Source organism: Xenopus tropicalis, chromosome 9, assembly GCF_000004195.4.
Source record: "Xenopus tropicalis strain Nigerian chromosome 9, UCB_Xtro_10.0, whole genome shotgun sequence".
NCBI lineage: Eukaryota > Metazoa > Chordata > Amphibia > Anura > Pipidae > Xenopus > Xenopus tropicalis.
In genome coordinates this window covers 46,783,143-46,804,183 of record NC_030685.2, presented here as the reverse complement: position 1 = coordinate 46,804,183, position 21,041 = coordinate 46,783,143, and the positions used below count along the sequence as shown (strand labels likewise).

The 21,041-nt window shown below is 38.1% G+C and overlaps 1 protein-coding gene across 7 annotated transcripts in view; it reads right to left on the bottom strand.

Annotated features, from left to right (window-relative positions):
- Nucleotides 1–10,054: 10,054 nt before the first annotated feature.
- Nucleotides 10,055–21,041, bottom strand: part of tnrc18 (zinc finger protein 469) — a 174,673-nt gene continuing 163,686 nt past the window's right edge. For all 7 annotated transcript variants that reach the window (XM_018097364.2, XM_031892867.1, XM_031892864.1 and 4 more), the window contains one exon: nt 10,055–14,715. In XM_018097364.2, coding sequence (XP_017952853.1) covers nt 14,509–14,715 — 207 coding nt within the window. In that variant the 3' untranslated portion in view covers nt 10,055–14,508. The remainder of the gene's footprint in view (nt 14,716–21,041) is intronic.

Genomic DNA, 21,041 nt, shown 5'->3' with positions numbered 1-21,041 from the left:
TGAAACCTCAGAAAACTCTGTAATAACACAAAGAGTGGCTCATTGCTCCCACCTCTCATTTGCCACAGTAACTATCACTGTAGCAGTAGCACTGTTTGCCAAACTCCATACCCTTTTGGGTTGGTCCCCTTTGAAACCACACTACACTTTTCCCTTAAGAACCCCTTTTTTCTTAAGCCACAAAGCTCTTTTCCTCAAGAATAACAACACCAGCCACTACCCACTGCAAACACCCACCGCGCACTATCCTGGATTAACTAAACCTGGCATTCCCAGACCTCCTTACTAAAATAAGAAAGATCAAGTTTCTGCCTCATGTTATATCAGATCACACACCTGTATACCTTTGATTACAAATGATACCATCACCTCAAAGCAAGCAATGGAGACTATCCCCTGTCTGGCTCAAAAACCACACCATAGCAGAGGACTCCACTATCGCACTGCAGAGTTACTGGTCAGAAAGTATACTCTCTGCAGATCCAAATACTGTCTGGGAGACTGCAAAGTGATACTCAAAGGGGTTTTAATTGCCTCTATAACCAAAGTAAGAAATACCACTAAGGAACATATAGCAACATATAGCTGAGCAGGAATTTATGGACAACCCTAACACGCAAAACCACTCCAACTTTGCATAGGCTAGACCTCACCTTTATAGTCAGCTTGCAAATCATTTGCCAAAACGGCAAACTTCTAGTTTTTTTTTTGCTAAAACAATAGACCATACTACTGCTGTTCCTAAATTGATCACCCTACAGAGCTTAGTTAGCCTTCCCCCCTGACATTGCAACAGAATTTGGGGCATACTACGCAGACCTATACATTTCCGAAGCCCACTACACAAATGGGGAGCCACACTTATACCTAAATAAGATTACTTTTCGTACGTTTGACTCATCATCAAGTCAAGTATCTAGACAACCAGATCACAGAATTAGAAGTTGCAGAAGCTATCCTGTCCATGTCAGCGGGAAAATCCGCAGGGCCACATGGATCTGGAATTGAGTGGTACAGGCTTCATATACACCAACTAGTCCCTAAACTCCTAGACACGTTTATGTATGCATATGAATATTTATCACTTCGCCCTCACTTTTCTAAAGCAACCAATATAGTATTACCCAAACCAGAATGACCACACCCTCATATAGGCCAATATCTTCAGTATCTTAAATACTGAAATCAAAATTCTGGATAAATTCCTGGCAAGGAGGTTAAAGGAGATGTCAACCCTAATTTTAATTTCACTTCTAATGGATAGGGCACCTTACCCCCACTTAAACCGCATAAGTGCCGCTCCCTCAATCTCCTTCTACAGCCTGCACCACCGCATTCTTTTCTGCTCCGTTTTGCGTGTCTCCCGGTGGCCATTTTGCCAGGTGACGTCATTGAGAGCACGCGCCTGACCTCTTCAAGGATTTTTTTTTTCAAGCTTCTGCTTTTTTAAACAAAGCTGTACAGACAGCTTTTTCCTTAAAATGAAACTGTTAGGGCATTAAACAACAATAAAATAGGAATGAAGTGTACATTGCTTAAAGGAACAGTAACACCAAAAAATTAAAGTGTATGAAAGAAATTCCAATATAATATACTGCTGCCCTGCACTGGTAAAACTGGCGTTTTGCCTCAGAAACACTACTATGGTTTATATAAAGAATGCAGCTATGTAGCCATGGGGGCAGCCATTCAAAGGAGAAAAGGCACAGGCACTTAGCAGATAACAGATAAAACACTATTGTATTCTACAGAACTTATCTGTTATCTGCTATGTAACCTGTGCCTTTTCTCCTTTTTTCCAGCTTGAATGGCTGCCCCCGGGGCTACACAGCAGCTTATTATATATAAACTATAGTAGTGTTACTGTAGCAAAACGCTTTAATTTTTTGGTGTTACTGTTCCTTTAAGTATTTCAGCAAACACTGTTTAAGCTTGCAAGACTCACTTATAAAATGCCTGCAGATCAGATTCAGCGGTGAAAAGGTTAAACTTTCCTGCCTGCAGTCAGAAGAACCTGTTCCAAGAGAGGGAGCAGAGAGCTCTTGTTTAGAAAGGCAGAGTTAGTATAGCAACTGCCTATGCGATCGGCTCATTGGAGGATTGATTGTGGGCGTGGTTAAAGAGTTCAATCGCCTGCTGTGTAGAGAAGAGATTCATCTCAAGTGAGCATGCTCATAAAAACGGCTTGGAACTGGGCATGTGCACCACGCCAGGCAGACAAGGAGATTCTGAAGGGAGGGGGTGAGGGAGTTATCCAGCTCTGCAGTGAGAGAAACTCCAAGGGACCGCTGCAGCTTCAGTGTTTGCTTCTGAGGGCCAGGAGTGGCAGGTATTTAAAACAGTACTGTGAGGCTTTTCTCTGCTGGTTGGGGGGTTGACATGTCCTTTAATTAAAGTCATCACTAGGCTAGTTCATGCAGATCAATCCCTCCAAATCTACAGCCATCAACATAAGATGTCTTTAATGTTTAGGTAGCACATGAAAACAGGGAATCGGGAGTAGTGGTGTCTCTCAATACTGCTAAAGCATTCAGCCCAGGCTTTGTCAAGTGAGTTCACTTGATGTACAGCAGACCCACTGTGAGAATCAAAGAAACTGATATCCTATCCTCCCTCTTTCAGCCTTTCCAGAGGGACCAGGCAAGGCTATTCCCCTATCCCCTCTGTTGTTCGCACTAGCAATAGAACCCATGGATCTTTTGATTAGACAACCCCCCATATCCAGGGGCTGCTTTACAAAGGAATAGAGAAAAAGATCTCCTTATAAGCCAACGATACCCTTTTAAGAACAAAAGGTTCTTTATCAACAACTTTAAATATCATCTCTTTATTTGGTATGTTTTCTGGCCTGCAAATTAATTGGGATAAGTCCTAATTCTTCCCTCTTACCACTCAAGCACAGCAAATAATAAGCTCTACAATTAACCTTAAAACTGTAGGTACCTAGGGATCCTTATACATAAAGATACTATTAAATTTATATTACTAAATCTGCAACCTCTTATACAACACATGAAGAATACATTGACACGATGGACTACTTTACCCTAACCCAAACTGACAAAATCAACATATGTAAGATGTTATTCCTTCCTAAATTCTTACTAATTCACCATGCTACATCCCAAAATCTACCTTACAAATGATAGATCACATACAAGTAGACTTTGTGCGGGCCCAAAAAACTCCCAATGGTAACCAGAACCACACTACATGACCCTGTAACACAGCTAGGGCTAGTAATGCCTAACTTCGAACTCTACTATATTGCAACCCAGGCAGTTCATGCCAGCTGGAAAATGTTTGATACTGAAAACCCAGCCTCTCTGCATGCACTTCTGTTCTACGCCAAAAAAATTTGGGCCAGCACTGGATGGGACCCTTTTCTCTTTCACTCGTCAAATTGATAAAACTAATTGGCTGGAACTTGTAAATGTTGCTTTGTGCACTCTATAACTCCCGCTGCTATTCTTTCCCCCTTTTTTCCCTCCTTCAAATTCCTTTTTTTGTGTTATAAATAAAAAAGGTACTATTAAAAAAATAATAAATAATAATAAAAACACTAAAAGTCAACTCCCCCTCCCAGAAAGGCCCCTAAAGTAAAATAATTCAAAAACTGTCTGGCAGTTTTTGTACACATCTGATCAACTGACAGTGAAAGGTTTAAAGTGACACTGTTATACACTTTTTTATGTCCTTATATTGGCTCTTTAGCAATCTGAAATTTCTATCCCAGCTCACAAAAGTGTGTTTCGAAACCTGTCTTCTAGTGAGTGGTGGCTTAAAGCTCAGGCTTTTGTAGCAGCAAAAACAAGCAGGAGTTTTTTTTGGGTGGGGGGTCTCTTGACCAGCATATTGAGTCCTACAGCTGTTATACAATGCTTTAAAATGTGTTAAGCTGTGTCAGGATGTCTTTAAGGTAGTAACAGATATAAAAAAAAAAAAGAAAAAAAAAAAAAAAACCAATACATAAATTTCATTCATCATCAACATTCATGAAAGTTACTTTTTGGTGAGCTTACTTTTAAAAGAAAAGGTTACCTTGTATACTATCATATATTCCAGCCACCATGTAAATGACACTTAACTTGTCGACACTTCAGTTTGTTCCCTTCATCTGATTTTTTTTTCTTTACTTTTAGTGTGCTTTTCGTTTTTTTCTGTTTTTCTCTGTTACCAGTTTTTTCCCATTCTCTTCCTCTCCCCTGCTTTTTCTCACTTTATTCTTTCCCACTTATATACCTTTCCTAACATTTTTTCTACTTTTTACATCTCCATCTTTCAACCATCTACATTTATGAAGAAAAGTATTTTACCAGCCTATTTGAGTCCCATGCTACTTACATGTTTGTGTAAATATCACACTGATGCAGAAGCAGTACTAAAACATATTTTATATATATAAGTCCACATCCTGTATGGAAGTTGAACTGCTGTATATTATATGCTATACTCAGGAGCAACCAAATCCGCTCAATTACACTTAAAGAAGCAGCAGGATTCAGGAAACACGTCTCTGAGGAAGATTACAAGCGAAGCGCATCAAGAGTAAAGCCATCAGGAGGAGCCAAATTGGGAAGAACGTGGTAGAGCAAGACACTGGCTGTACATCCATCTCTGCACAAAAAGAGAAGTAATACACAGGAGCACTTACCGCTCAACCCAAGTGTGCTACACGCGGACCCACTCCCAGATAGGTCCCAGAAATAGAATATAAAGGAAAAATATAGCAGAGCACCAGGAGAAAAAAAAATAAAAATCAGTCTTTATTCCATCAACAATAAAAGGCACATGCACATCCTGGTGGAACTACACTTTGTGCGATTCGTGGCATCCCGCCACTTTGGATGCTTCTGAGGAAGTGGTGGGATGCTATGAAACTCGTAAAGCGTAGGTTCACCACGCTTGTGCCTTTTATTGTTGATGGAATAAAGACTGATTGATTTTTATTTTTTATCCTCGTGGTAACATAGTAACATAGTAAGTTGGGTTGAAAAAAGACATACGTCCATCACGTTCAACCATAATGCCTATATATAACCAGCCTAACTACTAGTTGATCCAGAGGAAGGCAAAAAACCCCATCTGAAACCTCTCTAATTTGCCGCAGAGGGGAAAAAATTCCTTCCTGACTCCAAGATGGCAATCGGACCAGTCCCTGGATCAACTTGTACTAAGAGCTATCCCCCATAACCCTGTATTCCCTCACTTGTACTAAGAGCTATCTCCCATAACCCTGTATTCCCTCACTTGCTAAGAATCCATCCAGCCCCTTCTTAAAGTTATATAATGTATCAGCCAGCACGACTGATTCGGGAAGGGAATTCCACAACTTCACAGCTCTCACTGTAAAAAATCCTTTCCGAATATTTAAACGGAACCTCCCTTCTTCTAAACGAAGTGGGTGCCCTCGTGTCCGTTGGAAGGACCTACTGGTAAATAAAACATTAGAAAGGTTATTATATGATCCCCTTATATATTTGTACATAGTTATCATGTCACCTCTTAAGCGCCTCTTCTCCAGTGTAAACAGACACAACTTGGCCAGTCTTTCTTCATAACTGAGACTTTCCATACCCTTTACCAGCTTAGTTGCCCTTCTCTGGACCCTCTCTAACTCAATAATGTCCTGTTTGAGCACTGGAGACCAAAACTGAACAGCATATTCTAGATGGGGCCTTACCAGCACTCTGTAAAGGGGAAGAAAAACCCCCTCCTCCCGTGAATCTATACCCCTTTTAATACAGCTCAAAACCTTGTTTGCCCTCGCAGCTGCTCCCTGGCTACAGCCAAGTTTATTATCTACAAGGACTCCAAGGTCCTTCTCCATTATGGATTTGCCTAGTGCAGTCCCATTAAGGGTATAAGTGGCTTGCATATTTTTACATCCCAGGTGCATGACCTTACATTTATCCACATTAAATCTCATCTGCCACTTAGCTGCCCAGATTGCCAGTTGGTCAAGATCCTGCTGCAGGGATGCCACATCCTGTATAGAATTGACTGGTCTGCAGAGTTTTGTGTCATCTGCAAACACTGATACATTACTCATAATACCCTCCCCCAAGTCATTTATGAACAAGTTAAACAAAATTGGACCCAGTACAGAACCCTGAGGGACCCCACTGAGAACCTTACTCCAAGTAGAGAATGTACCATTAACAACCACCCTCTGTACCCGATCCTGTAGCCAGTTTTCTATCCATGTGCAAACGACTTCACTAAGACCAATAGACCTTAGTTTAGAAAGCAGTCGTTTGTGGGGAACGGTATCAAATGCTTTGGCAAAATCCAAATAGATTATATCTACTGCATCCCCACTGTCCAGCTTCTTACTTACCTCATCGTAAAAAGCAATTAAATTGGTCTGACATGACCTGTCCTTCATAAAGCCATGCTGATTACTGCTCATAATGCCATTCTCCACTACATAATTTTGTACGTGAACAAGCTTTCAAATAACTTGCCCACCACGGATGTCAAACTTACAGGTGTATAATTGCCAGGCTGAGATCTTACTCCCTTTTTAAATATAGGAATGACATTCGCCTTCTTCCAATCCCTAGGTACCAAACCTGATGAAAGAGAGTCTGAGAATATCAGAAACAAGGGCCACTGTAATTCTTCCCCTAGCTCTCTCAGTACCCGAGGGTGTATTCCATCTGGCCGAGGTGCCTTGTTTACATTTATCATGTGTAACCCTTTAAGCACCATATCCTGTGTCAACCACTGTGTAGTTGGAGCTGAGGCAACAGTGCAGCTCCTCTACTGTATACACAGAAGAAAAGAACTGGTTAAGCACATCTGCCTTTTCTGTATCCGCTGTAACCATATTGTTATTATAACTCATTGGGGCCACACCCTCAATCTGCGTCTTTTTACTATTAATATACTTAAAAAACTTTTTGGGGTTAGTCTTGGCCTCGGCCGCGATGCACTCCTTATTTTCTATCTTTGCCTTCCGGATTGCTGTTTTACAACACTTGTTACAGTGTTTATATTCATTAAACGCATCTACTGTCCCCTCTGACTTATATTTCTTAAAAGCTTTCCTTTTTCTCCCTATTAACTTCTTTACCTCAGCGTTAAGCCACATAGGGTGATTCTTAACACTTTTGCTTTTTCTTATTAATGGAATAAATTGAGAACAGTAATGATTTAATATCATTTTAAATGACAACCATTTCTGCTCTGTGTTTTTATCAGAAAACCTAATGCCCCAATCTATGCCCTGAAGCGCTGCCCTTAAGGAGCTAAAATTTGCCTTCCTAAAATTCATTGTCTTTGTTGCCCCCGGTAAATTTGTTTCCTGCACCAAACATCAAATGAAATAACATTATGGTCACTATTACCCAGGGGTTCAACCACTTGCACATTTGCTATATGTTCTGGGTCATTAGAGATCACTAGATCCAATATAGCATGGTTCCTGGTTGGCTCCTCAACAACCTGTGACATAAAGTTGTCATGCAGCAAGTTTATAAACTTGTTCCCGTTTACTGTCCTGGCAGTACTATGGCTCCAGTCAATATCAGGATAATTAAAATCCCCCATTATTATCACTTGCCCCAAACTAGCAGCCTTTTCTATTTGCAACAGGAGCTGGGCCTCATCCTCCTCACCTTACATTAGGGGGTCTATAGCATACCCCTACAATAAGTTTGGTAGATTCTTTACTATCTGTGAGAAGCTCAACCCATAAGGATTCAGCTCCCTCTGTTACCCACATCACTTCCTCCTTAATATTTGCTTTTAGTTCCTGCTTAAAGAACAGACACACTCCTCCTCCTTTTCTATTGCCCCTGTCCCTCCGAAACAATGTATACCACCCAATATTAACAGCCCAGTCATGAGACTCATTCAACCAAGTTTCAGCAACACCAATCACATCATATTTCCGCTCCAATGCCAGTACCTCCAGCTCTCCCATTTTACCAGTCAGACTCCTTGCATTAGTAAACATACATTTAATACTGGTACCAGCGTGAGAATGACGTGTAAACAACTTACGGGCCTCCCTGCCATTATCAGTATCCCGAAGCAAGTCTCCTCCCCCATTTTCCCTTACTATGCCCAGTGGTGCTCTGCTATATTTTTCCTTTATGTACATTCATCTCTTACTGCATATGGACTGACTCACTTGTGATGGAAAACCTTTTGTAAGTGCAAAACTTTTAAAATATAATTTATTAAGTTAGTTTAATTATTTTACACTACCTTCCTGCTCCTATGTTATAGATCAACACATATGAAGCTGGAACCATGGATTGAGGTCTATATTTGAATGATATGTTACATACTCAAATGTTTGTGAGTACCCATCTACACTTTAATTATCTATGGGTCTCTGCACGGAGGGAACATTGTGGATTGAATTATATACTTTTCTTGATGCACAATATAACCACATTGGTCTGAGTACCCATTAGTACTTATGGGAGTTTCTGTATGGCTGTTAGCTGTTGAATGTATATTTCTCTGTTCCATGTAAGTAGTCTATGTTGGACTGGTGATGAATACATAAATACTACACTATATATTTTTTTGTTTGATTATTCTCCCCCATAACTACAGCTCTGGAGAGAAAACATATACACACAAGGTTATTATAGCTATTGGTGTGTGTTCTTTACTATCTAACTAAACATTGCTAGACATTAATAAAATAAGTCTTTTGTTTTGTTGTGTTGTGTTGTGTTGGAAATTAGTTTGGTCGTGGTTTTAAAAATTACATACAACCAGGAAAATCTGAATGTGAACAAATCCCCCCCCCTCAATATCCATATATTTTTGGATTAATGAACATTAAAGGAGACATATTGGATAAATGGGAAAAAACCCTAATTTTGTATGCAATTATGAATAATATATGGTGCTAGTTTCACTTTGTGTAAAAATGGTCCCTTTATTGGAGCTCCCTATAGATCCTATCAGTTCTCAGTCTGAAACACAACTTGTTTTTTTTAAGCACAATCCTTCTATAGCTAAAGGAATATAATTCACTGGTACATTCATAATTTTTATAGGACATGTCTCCTTTAAAGAGAAAATCATCCAAACGGTAGCAACTGTGATCCTTCTTGTAAACCTGCCCTGTGTGATCTTGAAAATATGTTATGGACATATTCTAGACTGTATAGTCTAAACATGCAAATGCTCTATATATGGAAATAGTTATCAATTTACACCCAAGGTCTCCTTTAATGTTCATTAATCCAAAAATATATGGATATTGAGGGGGGGATTTGTACTGCTGTACTGCAGGATTCCCGTTAACCTCACAAAAAGGGTTAGATAATTTGAATGCAAGAAAATGTTGTGTGTGTATGTCTATTATTATGACTAGTATGTCTATGATTAGACTACATTTTTAGTAATCATCATTAGTAATTAGTGAAGAATTCCAGGTAATACCAAAGGTTTCACATATGCAGGGATATATTGTCACTTGAAGACACTTGATGCTCTATGTTCTAAATAGCACAGCAATAAATTTAGTAAAAGAATATGAATATCAGGTTGGTAGATGTGCAAAGACAGTCTGTCTGTATGCAAATAAAATATATTACACAGAAAGCCCTGAATTGTGTTTCCCATAGTGGCCTAATTAAATATGAAGAAAATATGACATTATTGTTGTCAGATAAGCTAGTAAAATTAATGTGGATGGCAAAATCTTTCCTTCTCTTTCTTTCTTCTCTTTTCCTTTCTCTCTTACTTTTTTTCTTTTTCTCTCTTTCACATATGCAGGGATATATTGTCAGAAAACACTTGATCCTAGATGTTCAAAATAGCGCAACAATAAATTTAGTAAAAATTGCTTTGCCTAATGGACTCTTGGGAGTAAGGGTGGAATGTAGTACATCAATATAGTAGAAATTTTAGTTGCTGAACTAACTGTGGTAGCTAAATAAAACCTAGGCCATAAAGCATTACAGAGAATTAATTAGGAAGGAGACTGAACCATTTGATTATACTTCCCAAAGCCAGTGACTGTAAACTAACACTAATCTAGTTTATTACACAACTAATTTAGCTTATTACACATTACACATTATTTTCAGACACAAATACAAACTTTATTTTTGATGATAGTGTATTTTTAAACTATAAAGATGTAGTATATATTGCTGCAGTTTTATTATAGATCTGCCTTTTTTGTTGGGCCTCTTTATCAACATTAGCAGGAGCTATAAAGCAAGTACACTGTAAATTGCACATCAGTGAAATCCAGCTATATTTTAAGTACTTGGTAAACAAATCACACAACTATAATTTCTATGTTATTTTTTTATGAAAATGAAATGCACCAAACTGCCCAACAAAACAAACAGTTTAAAAAAATAGAACATTAATTTACAGGAAGGTCAAATTATCTGCACCATGGGAATATCTGGAAAAACACGGTGCTCAAAAAAGGCAGTTAAGTGCTTTCTGTTGTCAGTACTAAATGGAAACGAAAGATTAACTACAGTGAAGCTCTTTGAACCAGGGTTTTGTGTAAATTCCTTGCATCCCTTACAACAGATACATTAATAAGAGACAATGTAAGTGTGCACATTATGCCAGAAAATTACAATTACTGTCAGAGAAAATAAAGCAAAATTTAGTTGGCAGGCTGCATGGGATTTTGTTAGTACTGTATAAAATTCACAGTTTAGAAGGTTTTATATAGTAATTGTGTGTAATATACACACACAAGTTACTCACATTCCTAAAAAAGCATCCCTGTCCCAATGCTGCAGTGGTGACCCAATATGCAGACAACTAAAAGTGCTGCACACCCAAGGTCTTGTTTAAAATAATTTTATTTTATTAAAAAAAACTGTTATTTAGGTCTGGGTCTAGGACTGCCTTGTGAACAACACATCTTTGAGCAAATAAAAGATTTAGATTTTAAAGTGTGCCATATATATGTTTATATATAATATATTGTTCAGTAATTTATTATCCAGAAAGATTTAAAGTGCAGGTATGCCATGTTTAAACATTAATTAAACCCAATAGGATTGTATTGCCTCTAAAAAGGTTTCATTATATCTTAGTTGGGATCAAGTACAAGGTGCTGTTTTATTATTACAAAGAAAAGGAAATCATTTTTAAAAATTAGAATTACTTGCTTATAATGGAATCTATGGGAGATGGCCTTCCCGTAATTCAGAACTTTCTGGATAATGGATCCCATACTTATGTATGTGTGTGCGCCTGTGCTGGTGGAGGCATCCCATGAGTACATAATGATATCATCACCCAGTGACAGGCTAAAACCATAACTGTGGTATCCTTTAGGTAAAGATTAAAAATGATCAAACTGTAAATAAATCAGTGTGTACAGTCTTACAATCACCATGTGGTAACAAAACAGACAGAATAAACTTGTGGGGACAAAAGGTAAAGAGAAAAATAATAAGGATTTTTACACCTTTTTTCAGTGAGGCATAAAACGTAGTAGAAAGAACACAATGAATAAAACTGGTCTCTACATTTTTGGCTTGTAGTGTGAATCTGTACCCTAAAGACACTGATTGCAGAATGATGGGCATCAGTTTATAGTTAAAAATTGAATCAGTCTTGTACACATAGAACAGACTAAATGGGCAGGTAATTAAATGTTTTATGTGGATTATGAGTTATAAGTTATAGTCCTCCTTCCATTTATTAACTTATTACATAGGTTCAGCAACCAACTAATATTTTTCGTTGAAGAGTGTGCTACATGATAGAAAATGAAACTAAAGGTCTGATTGGTTGCTATGGTTAACGGCACTGGTGCAATTAAGCATGTTAGCAATATCCAATCCTTGCACTCTCTGATGACAGAGGTCGAGGCTCTAGACGAAAGCAGTCTCCATAACAAGGTACAGACTAGTGTAGTTTTATTGTTGCTGGAGTTTAATTAAATTAATTTATTTTAATTAATTTTTGTTTGGAAAATAGTTGCTTCCATAAGATTCTGTTATGGTTATAGTTTTCATAATTTACATGAGATTTTAGTTAAGACTGACCTTGTTACATGTTATAGACAGGGCTGCAATTCTTGTACTTGCAGAAATTTCTATATCCTCAAACAGAACAATTAAAGGGATGGGTCACCTTCAGCTTAACTTTTAGTATGTTATAGAATTGCCTATTCTTAGCAACTTTTTATTTGTTCTTCATTATTTATTTTTTTATTTGTTTTTTTTAATTATTTGCCTTCCCCTTTTGACTCCTACCAGCTTGCAAATGGGGGTCACTGACTCCCGGCTGCCAAAAACTATTCCTCTGTGAGGCTGCAATTTTATTGTTACTTTTTTATTACTTATCTTTCTATTTAGGCTCTTCTATTCAAATTGCAGTCTTTCAAACCACTGCCTGGTTGCTACCATATAGGCACTGAAAATCCAACCCAGATGGTTGCTGGACAAAAAGCTAAATAATTCAAAAACCACAAATATTAAAAAATGAAGACCTATTGCAAATTGTCTCAGAATAGCACTCTCTACATAATACAAAAAAAAGTTAATTCAAAGGTGAACAACCCCTTTAAAGATAAGGTAAGGGGGACTATAACTTGTGCCACAGCCCATGTAATATAACTTAATTAACTGCCCATAAGGTTGCTTCTGTGTACAGGTAAGACTGTTTTAACAGAAAATTGATGGCCTTTAATGCAATCAGGACATTTAGGCATAATAAATCTGAGAGGTCAGTGGTTAATACTTATTATGGTAAAGACATTACTCCCTTTGTTTAAATATTTTGTTATAGACTGTGTTATAAGTAAAAAAAATGCTGATTGGATACATTTATTGGGGCTGAAAGCACCAGGTGGTTTGAACAAGTAGTTATCGTTCCCCTGCCTTTAAGGCTCAGATAAGCTATTTGTTATTATCCTCTTGGCTTTTTCAGTTTTGTTGTTTTCTTTAAGACTTCTTTCTTTTTATTACTAACTTGGTTGTTATTTGACTTATATGGTGCAGGCCTCGTTTTGAACATTTAGCCAGGGTTCCCCTTAGACTCATTAAATGGTTACTTAAACATATTAAGACATTAAAGGAGCAAGAAATGTACAAATAAAGTTCAGCACCCCTGGATTGCCCATCTTTGTGTCTCCCAAACCACCATAAAGATTTTTTAAAATTCAGTATTGTACCCAAATGCCAGTAGGTAGAAGATATCACAATGGTATCACTAATACCTTCCACAGACAGAACTTCCCTGATCTTTATTTGTGTCTGCTCATGTGCCATTTTTCTGCTCCTTCTCAACCCGCTGTCACCAGAGCAAGCACAGAGAAAAAAGACCATAAGTTTGGTGACCTAAACCAGCACTTGTCACTAGGGGGAAGAAATATCAGAGGATCTAAAGAGAGAATGAACACAGCAGTAGCGAAGTACGTTACGCAAGGTGATTTTTAGTGAGACCTTGCAATGCAGCTCACTTTTTTTCCCCACCTTTCCTTCTATTTTAAATCAGTCATTCAGACATAGTTCCAGAAATATCTAGGTTAGGACATCAAAGAAGTCTTTACCCCAAATCTTGCTTTTAACTGAACTGAGGGCATGTCAGTGTGGTAAGAACCAGCCAATGAATGACTGATGGTGACTATATATATAATTGTTCAATCCCTGTGAGTGCAGTACTTTGTATAGTATATATAGATATACTGTGCTACAGTTTCTACAGTTTAACCAACTACAGCACTGGGTCAAGTAATACTGGGCCAAGAGTGTAGGGACTTCACGGTAATAAGAAGTCCCTGAGTGTGACATTATACTATATTGATGCTATTTCCTACCTGACAGCACCTGGGCAGTTACTTGAACTTTGCTTTGGACTGTGTACTTTATATAAATGGGCTAAAAGTTTTGCCCTAAAATATCAGCTGAATTAGGACCAATAATGCATACATGGTATGTGATGCCTTGTGAAACAGTAACAGTCTGCTTACAAAAATTAAATTAAAAAAAGCCTCCATAGTCATTATGGTAGAAGCCATATTTTTTTTTAAGTGCTTTTGTTTTTCAAATTGTCTTCAACGTTAAAAGATATGGTCTTATTTACCTCATGTGCCAAATGTTTCTTCTATTAGGTATACGCCCACTAGATGATACTCTATAAAAAATCTTGTAATATAAGTGAGCTTTAGATGCCGATCCATTCATAGAATGAATTCTGAAAAAGTAATTTATGTTTACATATTTCACTTGCTAAAACTGGATTGTTTTATGTAACATTTTCATATAACAATTTTTACCATCTTACATTTAATTTGATTCCTGTATGTAGTTTCTCAGCCAACATGTAATATATGCTCAATATGTTCAGTATTTTGCTTTATCAGACCCTTAAGAGCTTTTCCACAAACTAACACGAACTGAAAAAGTATTCTTTTATCCAGCGATACTGGCCTCTGGGACCGGATTGCAAGGGTAAAACCATATATTTCTCACCCATGTTCACCTTTAGTCTAATAATTATAAGGTATATATCACATATTGGATAACACACATTAGTCATTGGTAATCAGCAGATAACAGGAACTCCATCTGTGTTAAAGATCATTCCAGTGGTGGGCTCATATGTCCCAGCAAGGTAATAAAGGTCTTCGCTGTCTTGGTACTTCTTTGTCTTTAGCATTTGCTCATATTGTTCAAGGGCAACAACCAGGCATTTGTGGGAGACAGTCTGAACATCATTCTCATCTACATGGGAGGACTGATACAAGGCACGCTAGAGCAGATAAGAGAGAAACAAAAAGACAAAATCAGAGTCACAACATAAATGGGTATATAATAAATATTACATTATGATTTATTTATTTATTTTTAACAGACCTGCCTTGAAGGAGAAGCTAAGTTACAATCACTGGGGGTACCAAAAATTGTAGGCACCCCCTGGCGATTGTAATCGCTTACCTGAAACCCCCAGCTGGTGCTCCTGTTAGGAGAAAACTGCACCAGCCAGGGTGTACGTGAGCGTTCCTCTTCCTCCTTTGGTCTTTACACATGCACAGTAGAGTGAAAAGCCAAACTAACAAAAAAAAAGTTTCATTTTTGCTGACATATCAGCTAGGCTTAAGGTAAGGAGTATAGGGAGCCTGTTCTGCCACTTATACGAGGCAGGTGGCATTGTTGTGATCATTAAGATTTCAGATTTTTACTTCAGCCCACAGTGATAAAGGAAACTGTCTCTTTTTCCATTAAGTAGCTAATGGGCAGAACTGACTTTCAGCACTTTCAATTATAAATACTCAGTACTGAAAGTAGTGCTTTATCCATTTTAATATTTATTCCGTAGGTCATTATGTAAACTGCTACTCCTGTATCAGTAGCATACAGAGCTATAGAGAGAACTCAGACCCCACTCCCCACAAAAAAGCATAAACATATGAGGAAGTTCAAATAAGACTAAAACTCATGGAAGTAAACCAATGTTCAATAACTGATGTTATTTATTTCATGGTGCTAAAAGAGCAGAGCTTTGCAATTGTCTATTTCATGCCTGCCATGGTGTTGAAAAAAGCTGTTCAAAAAGGAACCCCCACTCTCAACCAGAAAACTAAAATATATTTCAAATCACAATACCATATGTTTGTGCCAGCATGGTTTTATGTGCAATAGATCTTACCAGACCAATTTAAATTGACTTCTGTGAGGAGGTGAGCAGAAGCCAAGACTTTGGGGTGACAGTGGATGTGATCTACTTATGTTTACTGAAGCATTTAAAGTAAGTGGCTAATTCATTTAGGGAGCAGTGCCCTGGATTATATTATTTGTTCTTCGATAGAAATCTGGCTGATGGATAGATTACAAAGAATAGTGGTACATTAAACATTTTTTAATTAGACTAGTGTGAATTACTTCATGGGTCTGTCCTTGCTTTTTTTTATTTTTATTTGTTTATTAATGACTATGAGGTTGATATGGTAAGCACGGCCTCTATTTCTTGCCAACACTACTCTTTGTGGGTGCATTAGAGGACATTATAGACTATAGGCTGTGGAATACCCCGGTGATGTTGTCATGGCAGATGCATTTTAGAGTGGCTTGGATGATTTCTAGGAATGATTCTAAGATTTCTAGGATGATTATTCTAAGAATAATATTTAAGGCTACCATGATTTATTAACAAAAATTCCAACGTCTTCCTCAGGGAAGAACCAGCTGGTGCTTGAAACCTGAGTGGCTCCTGTAAATGCTATAATAGCAAGAAAGGGAAAGTTGTGCTCACCACTACATTTTAAACCATGAGGTGGGGGGTGCAGTAAAGCTATGACCACAAAATTCATATAGACAGCAACAAAAAAAAATATTTTTCAAATTCTGATGAATCTAACAAGGGTAAAGATGTCTTTCTACACCAAACTGCAAAGCTATGCTAAAAACTGTAATGAACAATAATGGTCAAACTGTCCAATGAACAATTTTTAAGCGAAAAACAAAAAGGGTAAGAAAATGTTTGTGTATGCATGTGTGTACACTTTTAAAAGTTGTATGGCAGTGTGTATGAGTGCATGTAAGTGTGTGAAAGCGTACAAAAAAAGCGCCCTCATACAGTGGCTTGCAAAAGTATTCGGCCCCCTTGAACTTCCACATTTTGTCACATTACAGCCACAAACATGAATTAATTTTATTGGAATTCCACGTGAAGGACCAATACAAAGTGGTGTACACGTGAGAAGTGGAACGAAAATCATACATGATTCCAAACATTTTTTACAAATAAATAACTGCAAAGTGGGGTGTGCGTAATTATTCAGCCCCCTGAGTCAATACTTTGTAGAACCACCTTTTGCTGCAATTACAGCTGCCAGTCTTTTAGGGTATGTCTCTACCAGCTTTGCACATCTACAGACTGAAATCCTTGCCCATTCTTCTTTGCAAAACAGCTCCAGCTCAGTCAGATTAGATGGACAGCGTTTGTGAACAGCAGTTTTCAGATCTTGCCACAGATTCTCGATTGGATTTAGATCTGGACTTTGACTGGGCCATTCTAACACATGGATATGTTTTGTTTTAAACCATTCCATTGTTGCCCTGGCTTTATGTTTAGGGCCGTTGTCCTGCTGGAAGGTGAACCTCCGCCCCAGTCTCAAGTCTTTTGCAGACTCCAAGAGGTTTTCTTCCAAGATTGCCCTGTATTTGGCTCCATCCATCTTCCCATCAACTCTGACCAGCTTCCCTGTCCCTGCTGAAGAGAAGCACCCCCAGAGCATGATGCTGCCACCACCATATTTGACAGTGGGGATGGTGCGTTCAGAGTGATGTGCAGTGTTAGTTTTCCGCCACACATAGCGTTTTGCATTTTGGCCAAAAAGTTCCATTTTGGTCTCATCTGACCAGAGCACCTTCTTCCACATGTTTGCTGTGTCCCCCACATGGCTTGTGGCAAACTGCAAACGGGACTTCTTATGGTTTTCTGTTAACAATGGCTTTCTTCTTGCCACTCTTCCATAAAGGCCAACTTTGTGCAGTGCACGACTAATAGTTGTCCTATGGACAGATTCCCCCACCTGAGCTGTAGATCTCTGCAGCTCGTCCAGAGTCACCATGGGCCTCTTGGCTGCATTTCTGATCAGCGCTCTCCTTGTTCGGCCTGTGAGTTTAGGTGGACGGCCTTGTCTTGGTAGGTTTACAGTTGTGCCATACTCCTTCCATTTCTGAATGATCGCTTGAACAGTGCTCCGTGGGATGTTCAAGGCTTTGGAAATCTTTCTCAATAACTGTATCCCTGACCTGTCTGGTGTGTTCTTTGGACTTCATGGTGTTGTTGCTCCCAATATTCTCTTAGACAACCTCTGAGGCCGTCACAGAGCAGCTGTATTTGTACTGACATTAGATTACACACAGGTGCACTCTATTTAGTCATTAGCACTCATCAGGCAATGTCTATGGGCAACTGACTGCACTCAGACCAAAGGGGGCTGAATAATTATGCACACACCACTTTGCAGTTATTTATTTGTAAAAAATGTTTGGAATCATGTACGATTTTCGTTCCACTTCTCATGTGTACACCACTTTTTATTGGTCTTTCACGTGGAATTCCAATAAAATTGATTCATGTTTGTGGCTGTAATGTGACAAAATGTGGAAAAGTTCAAAGGGGGCCGAATACTTTTGCAAGCCACTGTAAATAGGTGTGTAATAAAGGGACACATTTACTAAAATTTGTTTTTTTTCTGGCCTTGAAAGTCGTATAAACTCGATCATTGCTGTATTTATAAAATGTCACGATAATGCTTGAATCATTCAAACGAAAATTTCGAGTTTACATTAGAAAATCCTGAATTTTTCGAGTTGAATTTAAACAGATATTTGTTTCCATGAATCCTCTTTATTTTTCCCAAACAGGAATTGTGTGTGTAGTTTGTGTTGTTAAATTTCACTTTAAACTGGGTGAAAATGAAAACAGTGGTGGGATTAACTTTCTCTTGAAAAATGTTAAATAGAAAACAATGGGGGGTTTAAATTACCCTTAAAGTGTGAAACTGAAGACAATGAGAGGATTAATTTACTCTTGAAAATCGTGAAATAAAAAACAATGAAGGGATTAAATTTCTCTTGAAAAGTGTGAAACTGAAAACAATGAGGGGATTAATTTGTCCTTGAGGGACAGCCTGTCACTGACTATTCTATTCCTCTACTATTCTAAGCCCCCTTAGGACTCAATTTTATTTGACAGATCAAACCTGTAGAATTTTCATTTTCCAAAAATGAGTTAACATTAATAAATCACGAATTATGGAAGTTATTTCCGAAAAACTTGAATTTATCTGGGGATAACAACAAAAACATTGAGTTCTGGTGAAAACCCACTTGTAAATCTCAAGATCTAGAAGTAAGAAAAAATCCGACTTTATCTCATAATTGCTTAGTAAATGTGCTCCTTACTGTTTTCGTAGAAGGAGGTTTTATGGCAGGCCCCTGAAAGCATGGAGTGTCCTGATGTGGCAGAAGAACAGATCCAGAAAGTTTGTGGGTTGAGTTACAGGGAGGAAGGAACAGGACAAGCAGCAGACACAGATCTGATCATGTCTGCTGCTTAAAGGTCAGTCCTGTGACAATGCCATTGCAGGACCGACATGACTGCCCCCCGGCTCATTGCTCCTTACCCTCTAACTGCTCTAATCACAAAGCACATATTAGATACATGTTTGGCAGTTAGAGCATTTTTCTGCTAGCATGCATACGTGCTTGGCAGTTAAACCGTTAATTGACTGGTTATCATCCTATATGATTGTCTTTTTCCAGACTGGCAACGAACCTGGCCCTCAAGATAGCACTCTACTACAATGAATGACATGTAGCTTGTCCCCTATTCCCCTCCTTCTGGGCTGTCTTTTGGCTCTTGCTTTTTCTTTATTACTGCCATCTTCCTTCTCCCTCTACCCTGGGCTACCTTCTGTAGCCCAGAGTAGAGGAGGAAGGAAGATGGCGGTAATAACAACCAATGCGCTTATTTGTACTTATCACCTACTGGTCAACAGGAATACTTTAACAAGATTTTCTGTTAATAAACAATGCACCTACCTAACACTGGTTCTTACTAATGACACCTGCTTGATATGTGGACATATGCAGTAAGTTGATATCCAACAACATAGTAATAGTAAACATAGTAAAAACAAGTAATTATTCATCCTCTGGGGGATCACTCTTTTTCCTAATTTTGTATGTATGATTAATTGTATGTTTGCTGAAGGAATTACTTTTTAAGCTAGTTTCATACAACTGTCCTGTGTAAAAACGAAGTGTACCTTAAGTTACATATTTTGTGTTATTTTAACGATGTACACCAACATCACTCACAGCACCTTTCCTGCCAAGATGTAGCTGTTGTGTGTAGCCAAAACATAAGCAGTCATTAAAGAACCTTGTGAGTGCTATAAGACCTGTGAGTACAGACCTTTTATCTTATTTAATACTACTTTCAGCAACTTCACACACACACACATGTATGTACAAGTCAAAATAGGCAGGCACTCCGGGATTTCAGTGGAAAAAATGGCAGAAGTTCATGAAAAAGTGAAGTAAAATCACAGTATATTTATTAAACTAACACATGATACAGCAAGCCTTACGCATTTCGTACCTTGCGGTACTTAATCATAGGCTAAATGAGAGGTTACATACAGAGGGTATTTAAAGCATGAGGAGCCAATAGTTTTGTTGGTGTAATTAACCAATCACAGAACTGAGTTAATTAGGTAAAAACAAACATAATGTCAAAGGACAAAAAATAAGAAAAGCACATGTGTTAGAAGCAGTGTACAGTATATCGTAAATAAATATAATCAGGAAAGTATTCTCAAAAATGGATGTATTATCCGTACATTGATATAGATAGTTTTAATCACACCAGTATTTAATTATTCATGTATAATACTCAGATAGAAGAGATATCCCTAAATGAGCTTGTTCAGATTTTGTTCAGGTTATGCTCAGGGATTCCCAAATCGTTTAGAATTTATCTGAATTCTCAATCAGCCTATGATTAAGTACCGCAAGGTACGGAACGCATAAGGCTTACTGTATCATGTGTTAGTTTAATAAATATACTGTGATTTTACTTCACTTTTTCGTTAACTTCTGCCATTTTTTCCACTGAAATCCCGGCGTGCCTGCCTATTTTGATGTTTGTGATGTATCCATCATGATGGCTCCCTCAAGCTGAAGGTCTGGGGCATGAGCACCTGGGCCCAACTATACTACGGGTGAGATCTGATGAATTTTTCCTATGAGCATATGTACCCCTTTGTTTGTGTCATATGTACAAGTCAAACTGTGTGTTCACACTCTAAACCAGTTTAACAGATGGGTGCTGAAGTCAAAATATGTAAATACCTATAAACAGGACCAACACACCATTTCACAGCAATTCTTCAATTTACTCATTCACATGTGTGTGTGTATGTATATATATATATATATACACACACACACACACCACACACATACATACATATACATAATGTGCAGTACTTTTTGTTACTACATTTTACCTTGCACCCAGGCATGCTGTATTTTTGCTTGGCGAGTGCTCCTTCATGCAGT